The sequence below is a fragment of the Dermochelys coriacea genome, chromosome 1 (assembly GCF_009764565.3).
Source record: "Dermochelys coriacea isolate rDerCor1 chromosome 1, rDerCor1.pri.v4, whole genome shotgun sequence".
Classification (NCBI taxonomy): Eukaryota; Metazoa; Chordata; order Testudines; family Dermochelyidae; genus Dermochelys; species Dermochelys coriacea.
In genome coordinates this window covers 324,847,863-324,871,765 of record NC_050068.2, presented here as the reverse complement: position 1 = coordinate 324,871,765, position 23,903 = coordinate 324,847,863, and the positions used below count along the sequence as shown (strand labels likewise).

General features: G+C 40.4%; 1 protein-coding gene across 1 annotated transcript in view; it reads right to left on the bottom strand.

Moving 5' to 3' along the window:
- The window catches only part of LRRK2 (leucine rich repeat kinase 2), a 133,633-nt gene that overhangs the window by 101,901 nt on the left and 7,829 nt on the right, over positions 1 to 23,903 (bottom strand). Inside the window, 4 exon segments of the mRNA XM_038415017.2 lie at positions 1,104 to 1,238; positions 3,251 to 3,385; positions 5,427 to 5,515; positions 16,070 to 16,176. Of these exon segments, the coding sequence (XP_038270945.2) occupies positions 1,104 to 1,238; positions 3,251 to 3,385; positions 5,427 to 5,515; positions 16,070 to 16,176 (466 nt within the window).

Sequence of the window (23,903 nt, the reverse complement as noted above, 5' to 3'; positions counted from 1 at the left end):
GGTGCCACAAGTACTCCTTTTCTTTTTGCAAATACAGACTAACACGGCTGCTACTCTGAAACCTGTCAATAGATTGAGGATGCTTTGAAGTGTTCAGCTAAGGTATGCTTCTGGCTTTTTGAATGATGTGCCAAAGTGCAGGTTTTAATTGCAAATATTTCTACACCTAGTTTAAAGTGCAAGTAATATATAGCGAACAACAACAAAAAATTCTTATTAATGATTAGTGAAAGAGGCTGAGCAGATCATCTTCTAATAGAAATGGGGACAAAAAGCAGGTCTGCCTCTATTAAATCAGGGTATGTCTACCTAGCAATTAAATGTCTACCCAGCTGGTCAGGATCAGCAGACTTGGGCTTGGGCTGCAAAATAGCTATGGAGACATTTGTGCTTAGGCTGGAGTCCAAGCTCTGGGACTCCACAAGCGGGAGGGTCCAACTGAGCTTGTAAGAATTCTGAAGCAGCTTACTTCAGAGTAAAAGGAGGCCACATATTTTGTTTCAGCACTAAGTAACCACAATGTTTAATTAATATAATTCTTAGCAGCTGAGAAACCTCCTTATTTTCAAGTGCTTACTTTTTTGATTTCTCAGTTATGAGAGTCTATAAGGTGCCACAAGTACTCCTTTTCTTTTTGTGAATACAGACTAACACGGTTGCTACTCTGAAAACTAAACTTGTGTTCAACAAACAGTATTCTATACACTTCACAAATAATTAAATTATAAGTAGCCCAAATATACAAAAAAGAAAGCTTCCACCCAAAGAAGAACAAAAATAGAGTGGATCTTAAATAATGGAACAATCGAGCAGTTCTAAGCCTGTGAGGTGCCAATAGCTGTCCAGGACTGGGTGGGCACAGAGGGATTCGAGGCTGCTCTCACATTTTAGTCTCCCACCTTCTGCTAAAGCAGATTTGCTCAGCCGCCTAAACCGAACCTCCTCAGATACCAAAAGCCATCCAGTGCACCAGTGTGTATGGCTTTCCTTTGAACTACTCTGGGAATTCATGAAGCACTATAGAGAACATTTCAGAACTGAATGTCCTAGTGTGAGTGATTTGAAAAGACCAATAGACCCAAATGCTATAGTAATGCACTTACATGGACCAGCTAATGAATGTAAAGAATAAAGTGCCGGAAGTACTACATCTTCTTTTTCTTGAAACTGTTTTAACACATTCAGTATGATCATGTGATCTTTGCTTTCAACAAATTCAGTCAGCTGCTCTTCTGGAACTAAATTGAAAAGCAAACAGAGATGTAGTAGGTTTTAAGGAAATAATACACTTGTACAGCTTGGTATAATTAAAAACAATTGCTTTTTTTTACAAAGTTTTCTGATATTTATTTTATTCCTTTTGCATAAGGGAAATGCTCTAGACACTAAAATCCTTTCAATAATTTAAGACTTTTCTCAGCATTGTCTTCCTTTGGGTTAAAACCTTTATGATAAAATAGCAAGTGAAATGGGAACTGAAACACCTGTTTTCTATCAATTGACTGTTCTGTTGCTTACATAAGTAAGAGATCTTAAGGTTGAGCTGCAGCAGCAGCTGCGCCACTGCAGTGTGTGTGTGTGTGCACGCACGCACGCAATGAAGACGCTCTATGGCAACAGGAGAGAGTTCTCCTATCAGCAAAAAAACCCACCCTCCTGAGAGACAAATTTTGCTGACACAGGCGGTACTGTAGACATAAATGGATGAACTAACTTGATCAATTTCTCTTTTTGCATATGGTTGAGATGCAGTGTAAAAACCGGTAATTTCTTTCATACATTAAAATTAGTTATTTTATATAAAACTGAATTTTAAGCAGAACACTTTATTGAAACCAGTGACCAAGACTCCTTAAAAAAATCAATGTCATGATACGGTTTTATAGCTGTAAGCTCTAATAGAAAAATAAAAGTATCTACAAAGAGGATCAAACCCTAAAGTTGTGTGGATGTAATGACACATTCCATTTATTTTTTAGAATGAGCACGGATATAATGTTATATCTTTTACTAGTTTTGTAGGCCTTTGCCATTGTACATGTCATCTATTAAGCATATCTGGGAATATAGCGTATTAATTATGTACTAGAGCTGCTTACCAGTGTACATTGCATTAAAATTTTGGTTGTTTTAGAACATTGTATTTGTATAAATGGATAATCCAATTTATATGAGTAAAAATGCAAGAAAGCATTAACTCTAAGAAAAAATTGTCAGCAGCAGCATATCAAATGAATGGATTTGCATTATTAGTCTATTTTGCAGTATTAGTCTATTTGTTCACCTGGCCAAATCCTATCAGTCACTTATTTATTCCATTTTGAATTGATAACAAAATTCAGTGGGAGTTTTGTTTGATAAAGTAGCAAAGAATTTAGTCCAAACAAATATAATAGTAAATTATAAGAAGAAAATTATCAAATCCAAGAAAAAAATTGAATTACATAAATTACATTTTACAAAATTAAAACAAACATGTATGACACTAATATTAATTTAAATTTATACTTCCTTATCACCAGAGACCATGATCAAAACTGAGATATTATTGTGCTAGGTTTGTACAAGAACATGTGAAGATATAGTCATTATCCCTATTAGCTTAGAAGACAGTGACATCTGAATGACGGAGAGAGAAATACTAAATTGTCTGATATTTTTATACATGTTCTGGCAGAAGCAGAGGAGTGGAGATTTGTTTATAGGTGTTGACCAGAGATAGTTGTGGGCTCAGTAAGAGTGTTGCATTTCTTAAAATTAACTTTAAAACAAGATGCTTCAATTTGATTCAAGACCTGCTTTAATAATCATATCATGGTCTATCAAACCCAGCTATGGCAAGTAAAAACTATTTTGCAGGTTTTCAGTACATAAAGATTTTATTTTTCAGAAGAAACATTAAAATAACAAAATGATTATACTGTAAATGTGAAATTCTCCAAACCTTTAGCAATTTCAGAAACATAAACAATCAGAATCACAACTATTCTGAAGTGAAGACATTTACACATGGACATCGGTCTGACTTTTAGCGGCACTAAAGTCAATGGAGTATTTTCTTGTATGATCTTGAAAGCTGGATTTTGTATTGATTAACCCAATCAACTGAGGTGTGATCCTTTCTTTATTTATATAAAAATATAACGCAGTTCAGAACTCATAGCATGTATTTTTGCAGCTAGGTAGTCATCTTTAGTTTATTCCCAAATTATGAATCATTACATCTTGATAAACTGAAAAATATAAATACCTTTCTCAAAAAGCATGTGCAAAGTTTTACATCCATATTGCTGGATTTCTTCATTGTTTGGGAAGGTTTGCATAGCATCAAACACCAACAAAAATACATCTGTCTCTTCATCTAAGAGCATAATTGTAATTATATCTATAAAGCAGAATAGAAAATGAGACGTGATTACATTCTGTACTAAGCTACATGGATCATTTCTGTCTGAAGCACGATACTTGATTGATAAAATTACAAATTATTTCATACTATCTTTAAAAGTGTTAGTTTTGTTCTTCACTATGATGAGTTAAATCCATGTGTTACAGCAAATAAGGGTTTCCCAGAGTCACTTGCTGTCACTAGGCCCAATCCTTCAGTTCCTATGCAGGCAAAATCCCAATGGAACAATTGCCTGTATAAGGACTGAAGCATCAAGCCAACTGCTTGTATTATAAAGAATAAAAAATGCTTATGGCATTTTCTACATGTCTTGAACCCATTTTGTTTTAAATTAACATGGGTTCTTTAAAAGTCTATGATAAACTCTGTCTATGGGTGAAAGTGTCTAGTAAATAGGTGACCATGTAAAACAACTCATCAGAAGGATTAAAAACAGCCTTGCAAAACTCCACTCAACCACTCACCTATGACAAGTAATTTTTCTGATGGATGAGTAAAATATCATTAGGTTCTTTCATGATACTGATTATCATGAGAAGGGTGTATTTTTTGTTGGACTAATACATTTTCATGACAATTTTTCAAGGTTGTGTTAATGAAAAGTATGATTCATTATGCGTACTATTTCAGTTACTATTCTGTTCTATTCAGAACCTATAGTATATAGAGAATGTATAGTCCTACAGCTCTGCAATCTCCTTGGCTAGGCAGCTCTAACTGGAATATAATTAAAGTATACATATTATATATATAAAAATAAAGAATAATTAAAGTTATTTGTGACAGAAAATACAGTTTCCAATACATTTTCTGAGGTAAGACAACCAAAATGCAGTGATAAGGGTAAAGTTTGATTAATCAATTACATCTACTGCATCACTGGGAGGAACAGTTTCAGTAAGAAATAACCTATGATAGAATAACTAGTTGATAGCTTAGGAGCATTGTGACATATGAGACTGAAGGAAAACTACTAGCAGTAGTCATTCACTAATGGCCATATTTTGCCATTGTTATTGTTCATATTGAGTAGTACCTTGGTCTGCAAATAGGACCCGACCTAAAACTTGTTAAACTCAATGGAATGACTACCGCTGGCATCAACAGGCTTGGGATCAAGCACATAGTCCTCACTACAGTTGAGCCTCTAATTTATGAACTAATTGGGGATTGAGGAATTCATAAAATCAAAAAATTCATAAAACTGAACATCCCAAAATTACAGTAGGTTCGGTGCCTAACTTGCAGTATGATGCATTGCATTGCTTTCTTCAAACCACTGAAAAGTTATTTCCAATGCACAGAAGACACCAGAATGTGAAGGGATGTTGACTTGTTCTTCAACATTGTCACTTTCATTATGTGATTTTTTTCCATCGGGAAAAATGGTTCCTGTAACTGACTGACTGTAAGATACGTGTTCATAAAATTGAGGTTCTACTGTATTTGTACAGTAAGATATTACTCAGTGAGAGTAAGGGTGGCAGAATATAACCCTTGGGGATACCCATTAATTTAAGTGGGAGTTCAAAAAGTTCAACATCTCACAGGAAGCTCTCAGGTGTAGCAGGATCAGTGTGTTAGTGAGCAGAATGATATAAATTACTGTGTCTCCAAGAGAATCTGATCTTTTCAGAAATACTAGCTATTACAAATGGAAGCACGTCAGAATCAGTTAAACTTGCCCTTCCAGTTAGTAAGAAAAATTACTTAACTACTCAGCAAGCATCTCTTACTATGCTAATGCTGCTGGTTCTGAACAAAAATTCTTAGAAGCAAAAATGAAGAAGTCTACATTTTCCATTGCCTTGCAGCCAGTGGGGTTCTATACACCTATGCAAAGTGAGTGCAAAGTAGGTGCAAAATACTACTATTACAATTTTGTAGCATTTACTCCTACTTTGCACAGAGGTGCACAGCAGAGAAGAATCAGGCCCAATGTGTTGAATTACCTATTTTATATTATAGTCTACAATTAAAAATATCATACCAATTAGGAAAGTAAAATGCATAATACCTGAAGAGAGTAGTAGGTTTAGTGTCTTGAGTCCTATTATCAAGAGGTTTCTGTTTGCATTGTGGATAGTAAGCATTTTAAGAATATGCCTAAAATGGAAAAAAATATTAATACTAATCAAATGTTAATTCAAAGTATACCAAATATAGATATACAGCAAACACTTGCTTCAAGAAATAGAATTTTTTTTAACCTAGGGAAAGCTTTTTAAAGCCATTTTTAGCTCCAACTCAAAGAAATTTTATACCTTTCTGTCAGTTTGGTTTTTTAAGCCATTGATGACCATAACTAGTTTTTGATATTTTATTTTTATATATTATACTTTGTTTATTTAGACTGTATATCTTTTAAAAAAAAAAGGAAAAAAGATGTAATGATAGACAAAGATAAAAAGACCCTTGTAAATCATTAACTGCTGAGGAACAACTTCTGCCATTAGATACACATGCACAATTCCCACTGAAGTAAATGGGGAAGTATATGCATGAGAGCAGAATCTGGCCCTATGGGAGTAAAATGGTAAAAAGAAAAAAAAGGGATGCCAATCATTCCAATATATACATAAAAGATATTTTACCAAGGAAGAGAATAGGCCACATGCTGCTGAGTTTACCAGCAAAGCAACTGAGGAAAAAACAAATTTTCCTCACAAATTTGAGTTCCCTCACAACTGTCCCACCTAGGAGAAAGGAGTTCACCACCTTGCCTAGAACAAATGGTCCCCAATATCCATGTAGATCTTTAGACTCCCTAGAAGACAGGCATACCCGCATGGAGTCCCAAGGCCTGTGCACAGCTCACTGGTCTTCCCTCTCCCTCACTATAGTACGATTTGCAGCATGGTTCAACCCACAGTAACTTCTGGACACATTTTCCACTGGAAATCAAAGGGTCCCATAGGAATATGCTGGGGAGATTAGCTGGTTCCCAGCTCTTCCTGCCCCTTTCTCCAGACCCCATTCTTTGAGCTGAAGAGTCCCAATCCAATAGAGTGGTACCTTCAATGTCTAGGAGCCAGGGATCAGCTAGCAGCAGAGCAGGTACTCTACTCACTCCTCATGAGTTCGGGGTGTCTTCAGCCACAGTTTACAACCCTCCATATCACACAGCAAAGTAATGTGTAGTAGTGTTATTTATAGAATGAAATGTCTAGGTTCCCTATGTTCTATGTCAGTGACATACATCTGAAAACAACTACCTACCATGTATATTGGATTTGTGTACCAATTTGCAGTGAACTGAGACACTGTCTTGACCCATCACAAATCCAATAAAAAACAGGTGTTGTAGGCTCCAGGTGACCATTGCATAACCTATGGATCAAGTGCACTATTTGGGTCATTCTTAACAGTCTTGATATTCATGAGAAAAAGAGGTCATTGCACCTTCAAAATTATTCATTGATCTCCTCTGTTGGGCTTAAGAGGGGCATAAGGACTTATACAGGTCCTCTACACTGGGACAGAGACCTCAGACAAATTCTTAGTTGGACTGAATGCTGGGGAGATGCTTGGAAGGAAGGAAGGAAAATATTCTCCCTTCAAACTAGTAGAGTAGCTCCACAGACTTCCCAGAGGATACTTCAACCCAGTGCCTGAAGTACCATAGTCCTGAATATCCCTAATGCACTCCATTGTGGAGGAAAGACAGATCCTTTTGTTCAATTTCTCCCTTGCCCACATATATGCCACACCCTGAACGCAAGGAGAACTCAAAGTTGGCCCATGTGACTCTGCTCAGCCTCCTGAAATCCAACCCCCTCCTTTGCACAGCAGACCCTCACTAGCTCTAGTACATAAAGGGAAATGGAAATTAGGTTTGCCCCTGTGTGTTCTGGACATTTCACCACAGGTGAGCAGTGCCAAACAATAAATCTCAGCTCTGAAGTACCTACATTCTACAGACATGAGTTGGTTCAGTATAGTGCCAAACAAAACAAACACAGAATGGGGCCTGGTTATTAAGATCAAAAGATTGAGCAATGCACAAAGAAATTCTCCACACATCCTCCCATCTCAAAAGTAATTGAAAGTGAAGAAGTTAAACACTTTCACTCCATTTACTGTATGACCAACTTAATGTCAAAGATTACAACATAGGCATGCGCAGCACATTTCATTAGGGTGTGTACCTAGGGAGATTTTTTTGGTTTTTTTGTTTTGTTTTGGGCAAACATTTATTGAATACTCAATCATAAAGGACATTATTTTTATTCATCAAACAAACTAAAGAAACTAAAAAACTAAAAACTTAAAATGTTTTTTAAAATTAGCAACTAAACTTTACTTAAAAAATACAAACTCTAAAAATCAGACAAAATACCAGGTTTTTTGCTGTAGTGATAACCAGGCGTATACAAAGATACAGTCAATTTTCTTGATCTTTATCTTTAACCAGATAATGAGCTAACCCAAATTGACGAAAACAGATTAAGGTTTCTTCATCTTCCTGTCCTAGAAAACAAGACGTCGCTCACCAGGTGTTATGGACTTAAATTCCTCAATCACATCATTGTAACTGACGAAGCCAATTCTTGTTCAATGTACAAAATCATTACTGAGTCGAGGCGCTGTTGGGACATTGTATTTCTTAGTTTGTTTTTTACATGTGCTAGTTTCGAAAAGGATCTCTCTCATGAACAGCTTGTAACAGGTAAGACTGCAAAACATTGAATAGATTTGTAAAAGGCCTGGAACATGGACAATTCCTTTAGCCAATCAAGCCACTCTCTCGTGGTGTTCATAGTGCTACCTTTAGGAACAGATCCGTCATAACCCTGAAGCAATCCGACTTCAGCTTCTAACTCATCCAAGGACACTTTAAAATTTGTTGGCAATGATTCTCATTGTTCCTGCCAATGTCTCAGCTCAGCAGTTTTCCCATTGCAGTCACAATTTTACAAGTCTCCTGTTCAAATCGCTGGTCAATGCCAGTAATCAGAGTCTAGGAGTGGATAAAAGAAGTTATTCTCTCTTGCTCCTCTTTTGTATCAAAGTGATGCTGGAACTCAAAATGTGTCATCAATACAAGTGAACATTTTTCTCTTCTTAACTGCAGGAATCGATATATCATACTCTACACACATTTTCACACTGTCATTGAAAACATTCTGGGCCACTTTTCATTGCAGCCAAAGAGTTATACAAGCTTTTCACCCTTGTCATTGCAGTAAGTTGAGATCTGGAGCTTGAAGAGCCTTACTCACTTTTACCACCATCTGGAGAATAGGGTGCATCATATGAAGGGCATAGATGAACCTGAATGAATTTACAAAAAGAAAAGGAGTACTTTTCTTTTTGCGGATACAGACTAACACGGCTGCTACTCTGAAACCTTGAATTAATTTAGTTCATGGATAAGGCCCCTGGCTTTTATTTTAGCGTCAGCAAGGCGAGTTATTTCGATAATCTCTTGTAAAGCTTGTAAAATGGAGTAGTTTTGTTTTACAGCAGCCCATCTTGTGTTTGACAGGGACTTCAAAGTCTTCAACTGGAATCCTACGTCTTATGAAATCTTCTCCATTACTGCATGTCGCACAGGACTCCCCCCCTCCATGAAGGTATAAAGAGTCTGAATAACATGAAAAAAATCAACCACAGTTCTGTTTTGTTTACTTGCAGTGCATGCATCTTCTAGGACAAGATTCAAACAATGCGCATAGCAGTGTACATCGAGTATTTCACTGTTTCTTTCTTTACATTTCATTTGAACTCCCACAGTACATCCAGACATAGTAGATGCGCCATCAAAACAGACAGACATCACTGATGACCAGTCAATTTTAAGAATGCCAAGGACATCATTTAACTGGTCCAAAATAGACTGAGCATCAACTGTTAATAGTCTCTGAACAGACACAAAATATTCAGCTGGACTATGTTTTTCATTGTCAAAATATCATACCACAATGGACATCTGTTCATGGTGTCCACAGTCAATGGTGTCGGTGGCAATTGTTGAGACCATTTTTCCATTTAGCGAAGACACAATCTTTTGTTGCACAATGTTGTTCAAGGCTACAATTAAATCATTTTGGATGCGATTACTCAGATAGGTAGCATTTCGAGGAGATTGCTGCACATGCTTTGCCATTACAGGATCATATTTTTGGAGCATATTGAGAAATGTTTATTTCTAAATCTTGTCAACACTGTCAACTTTTTCATTGTGATCCCTGAATGGTCTCCCACCTTTCGCCAAACGCAGAACAATGTCAGTCAGTCATTCCATTACACTTCGGTTATGGCACCGTTCTTCTTCTTGTTTAGACAGATACGTCTGCTTGCCCTCATCCAACAATACATCAATAGGTTTCCCTTCATTAAAACTTGACCATGAAGAACAGCTCAACACATGAGATTTTACAATAGGTGTTTTTTAAAACATTTGTTAGCCCTATGCTAGTTTCTGAATCCCTTATCAATAAATGCTGGATCAGTGTGACCTTTGTTTGCTGCATCATTAGAGGAGACGAAATGGCAGTAAAAGCAAAATGTTGTGTCCTTTGATGGGCTATATTCTAACCATCTATACTTTTCATGCCAATCGGACTGAAAACTTCTTTCTTTATTCCCTATTTTACTTCTAGGAAACATATTCAATCTAGGCTGATAAGGACCTCTAAATAATTGAGACTGGCATTCTAATCTGTTTTTTGGAATATCACAGACCGGGTCATCAGATGGAATGTTTGATGGCTTTGAATAGGTACTACACTGACCTGAACTAAGAAACAAAGTCTGTTTCTATTGGTCATTACTCAGTTTATTGCATGCACTGGAATGGTGGCAGCACTATCTTCATCCAAGTTCTTAACCGAGGAGTCCGAGGTATTTGCACTACCATCATCACATTCATTATAATTCAGTTTGTCTGCTCCTTTCTTATATTAAGAACGAACTGATCCATATTTTAAAAGGGGGCATCATATGATTGAATTAAAACGTAAAGCCACAAGCTTGTTATGCTATTTCAGTAGCGTACATGCGACAATGATTACAAACACTGTAGACGCTGCGCTGGGCACGCCTGATGTGGCTGCTTGTATAGGTCAAAGAATTTTTTAGAATAGTAGTCGGAGGGGGAGGGGTAATGGTAATGCAGTGCCTCAGTAGTGGGGATGCATGCTGCAAGCAAACGCGGGCTTTCTATACATTTCTACAACATCTATATTATGCAATTCCGTGTTTATTGCCTAATACTACAACATAATACAACTGCAAAACTAAGCATTTCCGATGGCATCTTCTACACTGAGCACTGAGTCCCATTGGGTAGATAGAAAGATTAACCTAAATAATCTATACAGAAGCCTGTGGAACTCCATAAGATTGGGTCCCTAATCCATGGACTATTAGATCTCATTTACAAAACTTTTCTTAAACTTCACATTAATGTATTCTCTCATACTATAGAATTAGAATTTATAATCCCTATTCCATGATGATATATAATGTATCTTAATTAAAACTATCTTTAGATAAGTTTTTCCCTCAAAAATCCCATGTAAATTAAAAAATCCAATATTTTTTATTTATTTTTTTTTTTTACAGTAATTTATTTTTATCCACCCTAACAGCTGGACATGGTGGGGATGGGGGGGAAGGATTGGTCCCCAGCTAGAGTGAGGCAGGGGCCAGGGGCAAAAGGAGCACAGTGGGGCATGGGGGCAGGCTTAGTCCCTGCTGACTGGAGCAAGGCAGGGGCCGGGGGCAAAAGCACAGCGGGGCGGGAGTTAGGGTTGGTCCCTGGAGCAAGGGAGGGGCTGGGCGTAAACTGCAAGTGCAGCAGGGCTGGGGTGGGGGTAAACAGGATCCCCCCCACTCCTGCCCACAAAGAGTGGGTACCTACCTTCTCCCTAGTTATAGCACATTCTCTTTGTCTCTCTCCGCACCAAGCTGAGGGTGGGGGTGCACTGAGTACAGAGCTAGGGATGTAGGGTCTGGGAGGGAGTTAGGGTGCAGGAGCAGGCTGGAGGTTGGGGTGCAGGGTCTGGCCAGGAGCTAGAATGAGGGAGGGGATGCAGGGTTGGGGAAGGAGGTTGGAGTGTGGAGCGCTTACTGGAGGCAGCTACCATTTGGTGTGAGGGGTGCAGGTGGATATGTGGGTGGGAGGGTGCAGGAGCTCCCCGTTTGGTGCTCAGGGTGGGGGTGGGGATGTGAGGGGTGCAGGAGACAAGGCATGGGGTGTGGAGGGCTGGGTATGTGTGGAGGTGCAGGAGTCAGGGCTGGGGTCGTCGGGGGGGTGCAGGAGTTCGGGCAGAGGGCTAGGGTGTGTGAGGGGGGTGCAAGAGCGGTTCACAGCGGGGGCTGGAGAGGCTATACCCCGATTCCACCCTTTCCCAAGGCCCTGCCCCCACCTCTTCTCCACTTCCTCCTCTCTCTCCCCTGCACAGAGCTGATCGGAGACAGGGAGAGAGAGTGAGAGGAGCAGGGGCGAGTACGCAGCATGCTGGGGGAAGAGGCAGGAGCTTGGCTGCCAGCTGCCGTGGAGCAGCAGGACAGAGCCTGGGGTGTGCAGCACCACCAAGCTTCTGCCACCGCAGGGGAGAGCAGGGGCGGAGAAGAGACACCGGGCCGGGGCCCCACCTACCCCGGATTCTCCCAGCCCCCATCTCCTGCAGTCCAATTCCCCACACATACTTTTTTTTTTTTTTTGGCTCTTGGGGCGGCCCTGATTAGGATGTGCCTGAGCACCCCGTGCGCACGCCTATGGATTACAAAAGCTCTGGCAAAACGTTTGTGAGCATTTAGAAAGAGCCCAGATATGCTGAGAGAATTTCCTTATGTTTTCTTTTTTGAGAGTTGTTATATAAACTACTTATCAACGTATCAGTCAAGATGTGAAAAGTTACTTCATTTGCTGCATTGGTTTTTTATAACATTTAATATACCTTGGTTGAGCCAAAAGGTCTTGTGAACCAATTAGTCAAATTATTATAATTATTCGTTTGTCATACTGTAGCAGGTACCAGACCTTATAATGGATCTGGACCCATTGTGCTAGGTGCTGTACAAACAGAGTAAAAAGACAATCTCTGCCCAAGAGCACTTACAATCTATGTCAAAATTTCTAACTTAAAATTTCTATTTCCCAAAAATACACAAAAGTATATCATCTTACAGTACAAATCAACTGTATATAAATTATGTTAGCCTAACTGCATACTGCCCTCTACAATCATCAGGCAGTTGATGCAATGCAGCAGCACTAAAGTGCATACCAGACACTCCTACAAAGAGCTCTAAATATAACAACTGATTTGCTCTGTCTTCAGCACTGACAAAAAAGATGCTAGGCTTACCTCCTTACCAAGTACTAGTTTCTCTAGTCATGCTTTCAGATAGGACTGTGCAGAATTGGCCAAAGTATTTATAGTGGTAATAAATGATGTTTGGTGAGGTCAGCAGCATGCCCTACTGCTCATGCTGAGAAACAGATTGTGTCTAGATAGGAGCTTTGCTTTTATTGTCGTCATTACTATGTGGACCCTTGGGAGGCTTGTGTGACTAGATCACGAGAATAGAGATCAGCTTTCTGGAGTCTAAGAATGAATGACAGTATTTACTGACACTATTATACCATTCCTCTTAGAATTTGGCCCATTCACTCAACAAGGAGTCTTTAAAATATTAAAGAAATCTGAACTATTCCATATGGGTTCAGTCATTGTCCTTCCTGGTTTGTGGAGCACCTGGTATTGAAACAAAAACTGTCAATGCCTCCTTAAAGGCACTCCATAGACCAGGGGTGGGCAAACTTTTTGGCCCAAGGGCCACATCGGGGTTGCACAACTGTATGGAGAGCCAGGTAGGGAAGGCTGTGCCTCCCCAAACAGCCTAGCCGCCGCCCCCTATCCACCCCCTCCCACTTCCCACCCCCTCAGAACCCCCCGCCCCATCCAACCCCCGCTGCTCCCTGACCCCTGACCACCCCCTCCCAGGACCCCTGCCCTTAACTGCCCCCAGGACCCCACCCCGCTCCCTGTCCCCTGACTGCCAGGACCCATCCACACCCCCGTCCCTAACTGCACCCTGGGACCCCACCCCCATCCAACTCCCCCTGCTCCTCATCCAACTGCCCCCCCCACCCAGAACCTCTGCCCCATCCAACCGCCCCCTGCTCCCCGTCCCCTGACCGCCCCCCGGAATCTCCCACTCCCCGCCCCCTTACCATACTGGAGCCAGCCACGCCACCACGTTGCCCGGCAGGAGCGGCAGGCCAGAGTGCGGGCCGCATAGCACGCTGAGGCTAAGGGGGAGGGGGAACAGCGTGGGAGGGGCCAGGGGCTAGCCTCCCCGGCCAGGAGCTCAGGGGCCGGGCAGGATGGTCCCGCGGGCCATAGTTTGCCCACCTCTGCCATAGACAATCATCGACTTTAAGGTCAGAAGGGACCATTATGATCATCTAGTCTGACCTCATGCACAATGCAGGTCACAGAATCTCACTCAACCACTCCTGTAACAAACCCCTAACTTATGTCTGAGCTATTGAAGTCCTCAAATCGTGGTTTAAAGACTTCAAGATGCAGAGAATCCTCCAGCAAGTGACCCATGCCCCTTGCTGCAGAGGAAGGCGAAAAACCCCCAGGGCCTCTTCCAATCTGCCCTGGAGGAAAATTACTTCCTGACCCCATATATGGCGATCAGCTAAACCCTGAGCATGTGGGCAAGACTCACCAGCCACACACCCAGGAAAGAATTCTCTGTAGTAACTCAGATCCCACACCATTGAACATCCCATCACAGGCCATTAGGCATATCTACCGCTAGTACTCAAAGATCAATTAATTGCCAAAATTATGCCATCCCATCATATCATCTCCTCTATAAACTTATCAAGCTTTGTCTTGAAGTCAGATACGTCTTTTGCCCCCACTGTTTCCTTTGGAAGGCTGTTCCAGAACTTCATTCCTCTGATGACTTCTTTTTCCCACAAGTGGTGCTCAACCCCCGCTCCACCCCAAGGCCCCACCCCACTCCTCCTCTTCCTCCAATGCCCCATTCTCGCTCTGCTTCTTCCCACCCCCATTCCACCCCCTTCCCTCAAGTCCCTCCCTCACTCCACCTCTTCCCGCCCCTGGTCCCTGAGGGCCCCCCCCACAGCCCCTGCTTGCTGCTCTCTGCCCTCCCCCAAGCCTCTTCCACAGCCATCAAACAGCTGATTGACAGCCCTACAAACAGCTGTAGCTGGTGGGTGCTGAGCACCCACTATTTCCCCCCCCCCCCATGTGTGCTCCAACCCCGGAGCACCCATGGAGTCAGCACCTACAATTAACTATATAAACAAACAATCTACCATATAAAATTATAGTCCAGCCACTGCATAATAAACTATAGTTTGACACAACTGATCTTATCAGCTATAACCTGGTATCCTTTTTGAGTAAAGAAATGGGAAAGATTGGAAAGAGTACTCACCTGACCTGCACCTGATCTGTGACATTGGACCTTCCCAATTACATATTCCACCAAAACTGCATATTTGACCACACTAGTGGATTATCTTTTCTTAACCACAGATAAGGAACGTACCTCCAAACCCATATTACTGCATCATTTGGCTGCATTTGACAGCTTAAATCCTGAGATGCTGCTGTTCCATCTTAAAGAGCTAGCAAGACTGATGGAAACTCCATGAGGTGGCAGAGATTCTTCCTCTCTTAACCTCTACTACGAGGTGACTGCACTTCTACCTTACAAGTTCTCACTTGTGGAGTTCCACAAAACTTTATCCTCTTTCCAACTTAAGATATGTGTACTGCTAGGTGAGTTCATAAAATGCCCTAATCTGCCAACAGTATGTAGATGTCACAGAACTTTATTTCTTTCATTCTGAATGCTAAGAATGGAATCCCCTGGCTGTCGTAGTACCTAAGTGAGATCAGTGCTCGGATGCAGTAGTTTGCGGACAACGAACCCAGGGAAAATGGAGGTAATGCTGATGAGAAGAATAATTCAATCTGAAGACTTCGCAAACATAGTAATATCACTCTCCTAAAATGTTTGCCCCCATATTGTCAGAATGGTTCTGAAATGCCTTCATTGGCATTTGGCCAGCCAAGAGACCTTTCCACATCCTGCCAAATGAGAACCTACTGACAGTTCATGCTTTTATGACTTCCAGTTTTCTAATAGTAAAGCACCATATTTAGGAGTAAAAAAACCTTAACAACTCCAGCTGGCTCAACACATACTGTCTTAGCCTACCTACTAAACAATAGACTTGACATAAACACAACACACTGATCACTATATAGGCTCCTCATACAATCCCGGATCAAGTTAATTTCAAAGAGATTTTCTAATATGGGAATGGCAATCAATGACACAGCAATTTACTGGTTCACCTTCCAATAAATCTTTTTATAAAAGTATTTTTTCCTCTTTGCTGTCTTAGTTTCTATCCATTAGATCCTGTTCCAAACAATCTTTCAATCTTCACCTAAGTCTTATGAGGGAAATCTAGGGGATTTTTTTTTACTCTGCATTACTATACGATAAAATTGTAATAACCAAGTTAGAAAGTTAATCTAGAACAATTACTTAATGTGCTAAAAAAAAATTTATCCTACTTTCTTCTTCTAGAAGAACTCTAGGAGACATTTTGCATACACTATTTGTTTGTAAAATTTATATACTTACTGATGAACACCAAGTACTTCCCAATCCTTTCCAACATCCTGAGGAGCTATGTTATGTAGAGTGGCTGGACACACTTCTATTAATTTACAAAGAAGTGACCAACCCACCTGGAAAATAAAAATATAGTTATTTTTCAACAGACTTGTCAAGCCTTTTACTTGTGTCCCTTCTCTGATGAAGAGATATTCTACTTTAAAACAAACACTTTTTCCCATTCCCCTTGCATGTAGGAAAAAAGATGATCTAACTCATATAACATATTCCTTGATCTGAAATCCTAACAAGCTAAATAAGATACGATGAACTAACACAAGACAAGACAAGGCAGAGGACACACAAAAGTTAACAACTAGCTGCTCAATAATATGCAAATTCCTTGATTCTGAAATACCTCTGAGAATAAAATACCCAAGGCCTAAATTGAAAAAGGTTCTTATTTTACCCATTTCTTGTTGGAGAAAAAACACTAATAAATGTTCCTAGTTTATTATGAAAGCTTGCTAGATCTTAGATGTGTAGGCTCACATATTGAAAAAGAACATTAGCGGCTTGATTACAGTCTATCAGTATCTATATGGGGAATAAATATTTAAAAATGCGCTCTTCAATCTAGCCAAGAAAGGTGTAACATGACCCAATGGCTGGAAGTTGAAGCTAGACAAATTCAACTGTAAATAAGCAGGAAATTTTTAAACGGAGAGAGTAATTAACCACTGGAACAATTTACCAAGGTTTGTAATGGATTCTGCCATCACTGACAATTTTTAAATCAAGACTGGATGTTTTGTAAAAGCTATGCTTTGGAATTACTTTGGGAAAGTTCTAAGGCATGTGTTATACAGGAGGTCAGACCAGATGATCATAGTGGTCCCGTCTGGCCTTGGAATCTAGGAGTCTATTCAAAATATATAACATTGCATGCCACATATCAGGCCATAGAACCATGGATTCTGGAGCCTTCCCAAAACCTCTGTGGCCTTGCCCCTCTTCTTCCTCCTGACGCCCCACCCTTGGCCAAGCTGGAAGCCAGAGCCAGGCCGGGGCCCCTCCACCTGTGCGGGGACCCCTCCACCTGTGCGGGCCCCCCCCCTGAGAGGCCCCCAGCCCATGTCCCCACCCCTGGGACCACACCCCCCATCCAGGACAACTGGAAGGTACGTGGTTCCCCACAGCTGCCCAGGCGCCCCAGACGGGCTCCAGCTGCCGGCCTGGCCGGGGGTGGGGCCTTGGAGGGGAAGAGGAGGGGCAAGGCCAGTTGCAAAAAGTGGAAGGGCCATAAACCCTTGCTCCTCCCCACCACATATAACATATTACATTTGATTGAGAATGCAAAACACTTGAATGCTAAACCAACTTTGTCTAACAAAAGCACAATTAAATCACAGCACAATTTGGTCCTATGTATTAACAAGAGATGTTACTTATCTGCAATTATATTATAAAATCTGTAAATCTGGCTTTTATATTTGTTTAATTTTTAATGTTAATTTAGTGTCCAGGACAGGTACTGGATTGGGATCCCTGGAGACTGAAATCGTCCATTAATCCACAGAACAGGAAGGGCATAGAGAGCAACAATGAGAACTCCTCCACTCAAACTAATGTGTCATAACCCTGACTTAAAAGGAAGCACCTCTTGGCATGAGTGGGGAGTTTGTTTTCCATACAATTTCAGCTCTTGGCCTCTCCTCTGAGCAGGGGTAGCCCTAGACTAGCTGCCAGCAACTGGCGCCCTAGGCGAACCATGCAATCGGCGTCCCCACTCCCAAACAATCCCAACGGCAGATCTAGGCTGAGGTTTTTGGTAGCCTGAGAAACATTTTACCCCCTTTTTCTTTTTAATATTTTTTTAAACAGAGGCTTAATTATTTGGTTTATCCGTCCGTCCGTCTGTCCGTCCAACCAATGTTTCTGAGATCAGATAAAATAGAGACACGAAATTTTCAGAATAGATTTGTACACGACAGCTAGATGATATTTCAGTCCGATTTCAAATAAAAATGCATTAAAAATGTTAATTATAATTTTTATTATTACAAATCCAAAATAATCCATTACACTATCCTGCTTTAACTGCCATTACCACCACATCCAATATAGAAGAAAATAAGAAAACTCTTCAATAAACTTTAACCTGTATTTAAAAAACACTCCGAATAAAAAACACTGTGCTCTTAAAACAATGTCTTTTCTTACTTTAAGTTTTGAAAATTCAGTCACTAGTTCTTTTAGATCCAGTTTTCCAGCTATTTCATGCTCTATTGACATTGTTGCAAGTCCAACAAGTCTCTCTTGCACCATTGTTGAACACATATGTTTTTATCAATTTTAACTTTGAGAAGCTACGTTCCCCACTAGCTACGGAAACTGGCAAAAATAAAAGAATGCGTAGAGCTATAAAAAAAGTTTGGAAAACTGTGAGTTTATTTTCACAAACAAACTTCAGTACTTCTTCAGGAGTGGAATGTTTAAGTCATCTTGAAAAAGCCTAAAAAGAAAAGGAGTACTTGTGGCACCTTAGAGACTAACAAATTTATCTGAGCATAAGCTTTATGCTCAAATAAATTTGTTAGTCTAAGGTGCCACAAGTACTCCTTTTCTTTTTGCGAATACAGACTAACACGGCTGCTACTTTGAAAAAGCCTGAAGCTCACTAGACAAATCTGTAACATCACTGTCTTTTCAATCTTCCATGAGTAAATGCCGACTCCAGTTTTATACAAAATTCTCTTATCTGTTTTGCTGTTTTCTTTTGCAAGCTGTGAATATCATATAGAAAGCCAAACACTGACTCTAGCTGCTGCATCTGTTGAAATCTTTCATCAACTGAATGAATAGCAGTATCAAGGACTGCGAAGTAGAAATTCACTTTGAACCTTTGTTTTGGATTGTGAATGGGTTTGTCTCGTCCTTCATATGAAAACTGCTGTTTCTTTTCCAGAATGCGAACTGGCTCTGGTTCAAATTCTGTCAGAAAGTCTATTTCTTAAGCAAGCTCGAGAGAATCTACCAGTGTTCTTTTGAACCCTTCATCACTTCTGAATTCCCAGAATATTTTTAGTTTGCTGCAGTTTTTGAATAGCAGAATGTATGCTCAAGTTCTTTTCCTGAAGCTGCTTACTAGTGAGGTTAATCTCGAAAGGATATTATTCCACAAAGTGAGTCAAGTCACAAATTTGAACTTGGAAAGGCCATTTGCAAGAGCTTCTGCATCTGAACATGCCGAATTGCCAGATGATCCAGTAAAGGTAGTATCAGAAATTTCAATTAGGGCATCACAAATATTTCCAAGTTCATAGAGAAGAGGCTTCAAAGCATCAATGCGACTCTCCCATCTTGTCTGACTAATTGGTTTCACAGTTAGAGAATTCATACAGCAATTCAGAATTTCCCAACGGCGTGTTGAGCCTGAGAAAAACCACAAACACATTGCACCAGGTCAAAGAAACTGCTTGCCTCCAAATAGCATGTAGCAGCATCATTGACAACCAAATTCAGAGAATGTGCATTGCAAGGAACAAAAAAGGCCCTTGGATTGATTTCCATCATTCTTCTTTGCACACCATTGTCTTTACCCTTCATATTACTTCCATTATGGTAACCTTGGCCACTTAAGTTTTCAACAGATAATGACATTGTTTCAAGCTCTTGTAGAATAGTTTCAGTCATAAATGCTCCAGTTGTCTCCTTCAGTGGTACGAAACCCAAAAAATGTTCCTTTATGAGCACTTCAACATTACATTTCATCTGCAGACTTTTCCATATCCAGAAAACGAATGATCATTGGCATTTGTTCAACATGAGTCACATCTGGTGTACAGTCCAGTATTATTGAAAAGTATTTTGCAGAATGGGCAGCTTCTACAATTTTCTCTTTAACAGCATTTGCTAGGATTTGAATCACTTCATTCTGCATATTTTTTTCCGTAAGTAATGAACTGGTGATTCATGATCAGTTATTTTACATTGATCCAGTCATGAAGGAGCATCTAACAAAACTAGGTATTCAACAAATTTTAAAAAGTTTCCACTACCTGGAGTATATAATTTTTCATTTCTACTGTGGCTGCGGAATGCTAAATTTTGCCCACTGAGAACGCTCACTAAAGCAATCAGATGCTCTAAATATTTGTTGCCAATATTCTTCTTTCCTTGATCACATGTAAATTTTCTTCACGGATAGTTTTTCCTTTTTTCAAATCGTAATTCAAGTTCTTTCCAATTTTGAAAACATTCCAAAATGTTCTGTACTTCTTTCATGTGAAGAGAGAATTGAAGATATGTTTTTCCAGTCCTTCGAACCATTTTCAGTAAGTGATGTACCAATTGCTTTATTTTTAAACTTGCAGCAAAAGCAAAACACAGAGTCCTTCGACACTGAATATTGTAATCAGTTTTGATGAATATTTTCCCCATTAATGAGTTTCCTCTTGTAATGCTGAGCAGAGAATTTTCTTTTATTTCCATCCTTAGGGAAGAGAAATGCATGAACTTGTTTGGGTCCATGTTTCAAGAGAATTTGCCACACACTGTCATCACATCTGGGCAATGAAGCTAAGTCCCCATACTGTAACTTGTTTGTAACTTCTTCATCCTTTCTTCCTTCTACTTCATTTACTTCAATTTCTGCATGTGTCTCTAAAGGTGAATACATTTTCTCCACTTCCATATCAGTCTGATGCTGTGAGCTGCCTTCATCTAGAAATAAGTTTCCATCATCTTGAGTTTCCAAACTGCTGCCATGCGGATGTGAGCTAGCCTCCTCTCCAAATAAAATTCCTTCATCTGGATGCTGTGAACTGCTTCCATCTTTATTTGGATTAAAAAGAGAAGATATTTCATATTAAACAGATATGCTGTTTTGCTTGGTCCTTTTCCTTCTCAGCCTTTTGTTTATGATACTCAGTTCCTGAGGGTTTTCTTTTTCCTCTTTCTGCCATGGGGCATTTGAATATTGTTATGTACTAACTGTGCTCCCAACTGCAAGCATTATAGCATTAAGGATGGGTGACACACCACATGGTTGGTGATTTAAATCACATTGCAGCCATCCCAACACATCTTTCACTGCTTAAAAGGTTTAATGATTGGTAACATACACTCACTTACCTATTAAAACAGTTAGTTACAGCATTTACATGGAAACAAAATGACCTTTTTTGATGTTATAACCCAACACCGGTTGTTTGGAAAGTAATCCCCATCTTTGCAGTTACCCGCTTGGAGTGTGATGTCATCACTTTCGTAGTCTATTAAGCGTTAACGCTGTTACTTTTCTTTTATGGACCTTATTTATTACATGTGAACCAGTTATAATAAAGAAAAGTTCATAATTATACAGCCCAATAATAACGCTAAGGTTTAATAACGCTTAAAGATACTCACATTTTGGATTTATAATGCTGAAAAATGTTATTCTTTGGCACCAAGAAACAATTTTCCCAGTATTCACTCAATTCTTAACCATCTACCTGTGACGTGTGTTAAAATGACTGTTTGATGTATATCAACTCATGATATCTCCGCTCTACATGAATTTCTGGCTATGCGACCTTGATGTATATTTGAGTGTGGTGTTACTAGCATTGCAGTTCTTGCCACTGGCGGATGTGTTTCCTTGTGGCTGAGTTATTGCTTATCAAATCTGCAGAGTGGGTCATCTTGACCCTACATCGCAAATTGGATAAAAATCGCTAAAATATTATTTATTTTTGCAGTAAATAAAAGATTTGACATATTAATAAATTCTTAGAAATGTAGAGAAATGAATTATAATTCATATTCCCTCCATACAAGCATGGGAATTGCAATAATGACATCTTTGTTATTTTATTTGTATGTTTTCCCATTTTTCATTTTTTTTTTCCATTTTATTTTTTTTTGTATTTGATTTTTTCCCCTCGAATTTGGTGCCCCATTTAACTTGGCACCCTAGGCAACCGCCTCGTTCACCTATATGGACGGGACACCCCTGCCTCTGAGACTGACAGTAAGGGTATCATTTGTCGTAGGTGATTTTGCATTTCAGCTATTTGGTCACTTGGAGGACACCAATTCATTCCATAATTGGACGGACGGACGCACACTCTCTCTCTCTCTCTCTCTCTCTCTCTATATACACACACACACACACACACACACACACACCTACCTAGATACGTATACTTTTGTTACGTAATCCTCCATAATCAAGACAAAAATACAATTAATAAGTGACAGTAACTAAGTTATCACTTTCAAACCAACATAGGTTCCTTCAGAACATTCTTTCCACAACAGGCTCAACCACATATAGAAAGCTGGATTGTGCTTGGACCTGAACAGGTGCAAGAAGGTTCAGAAGGAGGAGATGGTGGAAAAGGGAGAGAGCACAGGAACCTCCCCCCCCTTTGCACATCTGTGCAGGAATTGCACAGAATCTGTCCCTTGCAGTCCTCTAAATGCAAGAACTCCAAAAGACCCTCCTCACTCTCAGGTGGTTCTAACATCTGCAAAATGAATGAAGAACAGGGCAGAAGAAGGCCATCGTCCCACATAGAATGGGAAAAATGAATCCAGCACTCTTGCAAAAGGTGGCATAGAAGCTATGCTTCCCAGAGGCGTTGTTTCTAAATCAGACAAAATGCCACCCTGAGCTCCTGATGCACTTCCCACACGATAGGACTATGTGCCTTAAAGCCACAATAAATCCCTAAGAAAAGATATTTTGGCTACATAGAATTATTATTTTAAATAGTTATGGAATGCGTGTTTCAGAAACGAATCGTTTCAAGTATTGTCTGGTTCTGTGAAAAACAAATACTGATGACTTGTTATTGTCAATTTATTTTAATTGTAGGTCATGTTTAAATGTAAAAAATGTCACAAAAGATTACTGTTACAGACCTCTGAAATCATGTTAACCATACATAGTTATAGAACAAACTGGAAATATCATAAGGCTTTCATGTTCAAAACGTCTTCCCTTTTCCAGCTGCTAAACTAAGTACAGTGTACTGGTCACTAAAGAATGTGTTTGCATTGCTTAACAAAGACTATATTTTGAAAGTCTCCCCCTGCCCTCGCCTCATTTAACTCTACTGTTCTTTATAAAATGTAGAACATTATAAAAATTAGCTTTATACCTGGGGTTTTTTTAGTTCCCCCTTCTTGTTCCCTAAAACATTTTCCTTATAAAATTCAGATTTGTATCATACCAAATTATTATTTTAAGGACCCAGTACATACTGAAAAATGTAAAGCAAGCATCTAATGTGCTAAGACAGGGGTGGGCAAACTACGGCCCGCATCTGGCCCACCACCCGTTTTAATCTGGCCCTCACGCTCCCACTGGGGAGCGGGATCTGGGGCTTGCCCAACTCCAGCCAGAGAGCAGGGTCGGGGGCCATTCCACACAGCTCCCGGAAACAGCGGCTCCTACATGTGGGGTAACCAGGGGCCTCCGCCCTGCATGCTGCCCCCATCCCAAGTGCTGCCCCTGCAGCTCCCATTGGCCAGGAACTGCAGCCAATGGGAGCTGCAGGGACAGTGCCTTCAAATCGGGGCAGCGTGCAGAGCCTTCTGGCCGCATCTCCATGTAGGAGCTGGAGAAGGGACATGCTGCTGCTTCCGGCAGCTGCTTGAGGTAAGCACCGCCTGGAGCTTGCACTCCTGAGCCTCTCCCTGTGTCCCAACCACCTGCCCCAACTCTGATCCCCCTCCCACCCTTTGAACCCCTCAGTCCCTGCCCGGATCACCTCCTGCACCCCAAACTCCTCATCCGCAGTGTCACCCCAGAGCCCGGATCCCCCACCTGCACCCTGAACTCCTCATTTCTGGCCCCACCCCGGAGCCT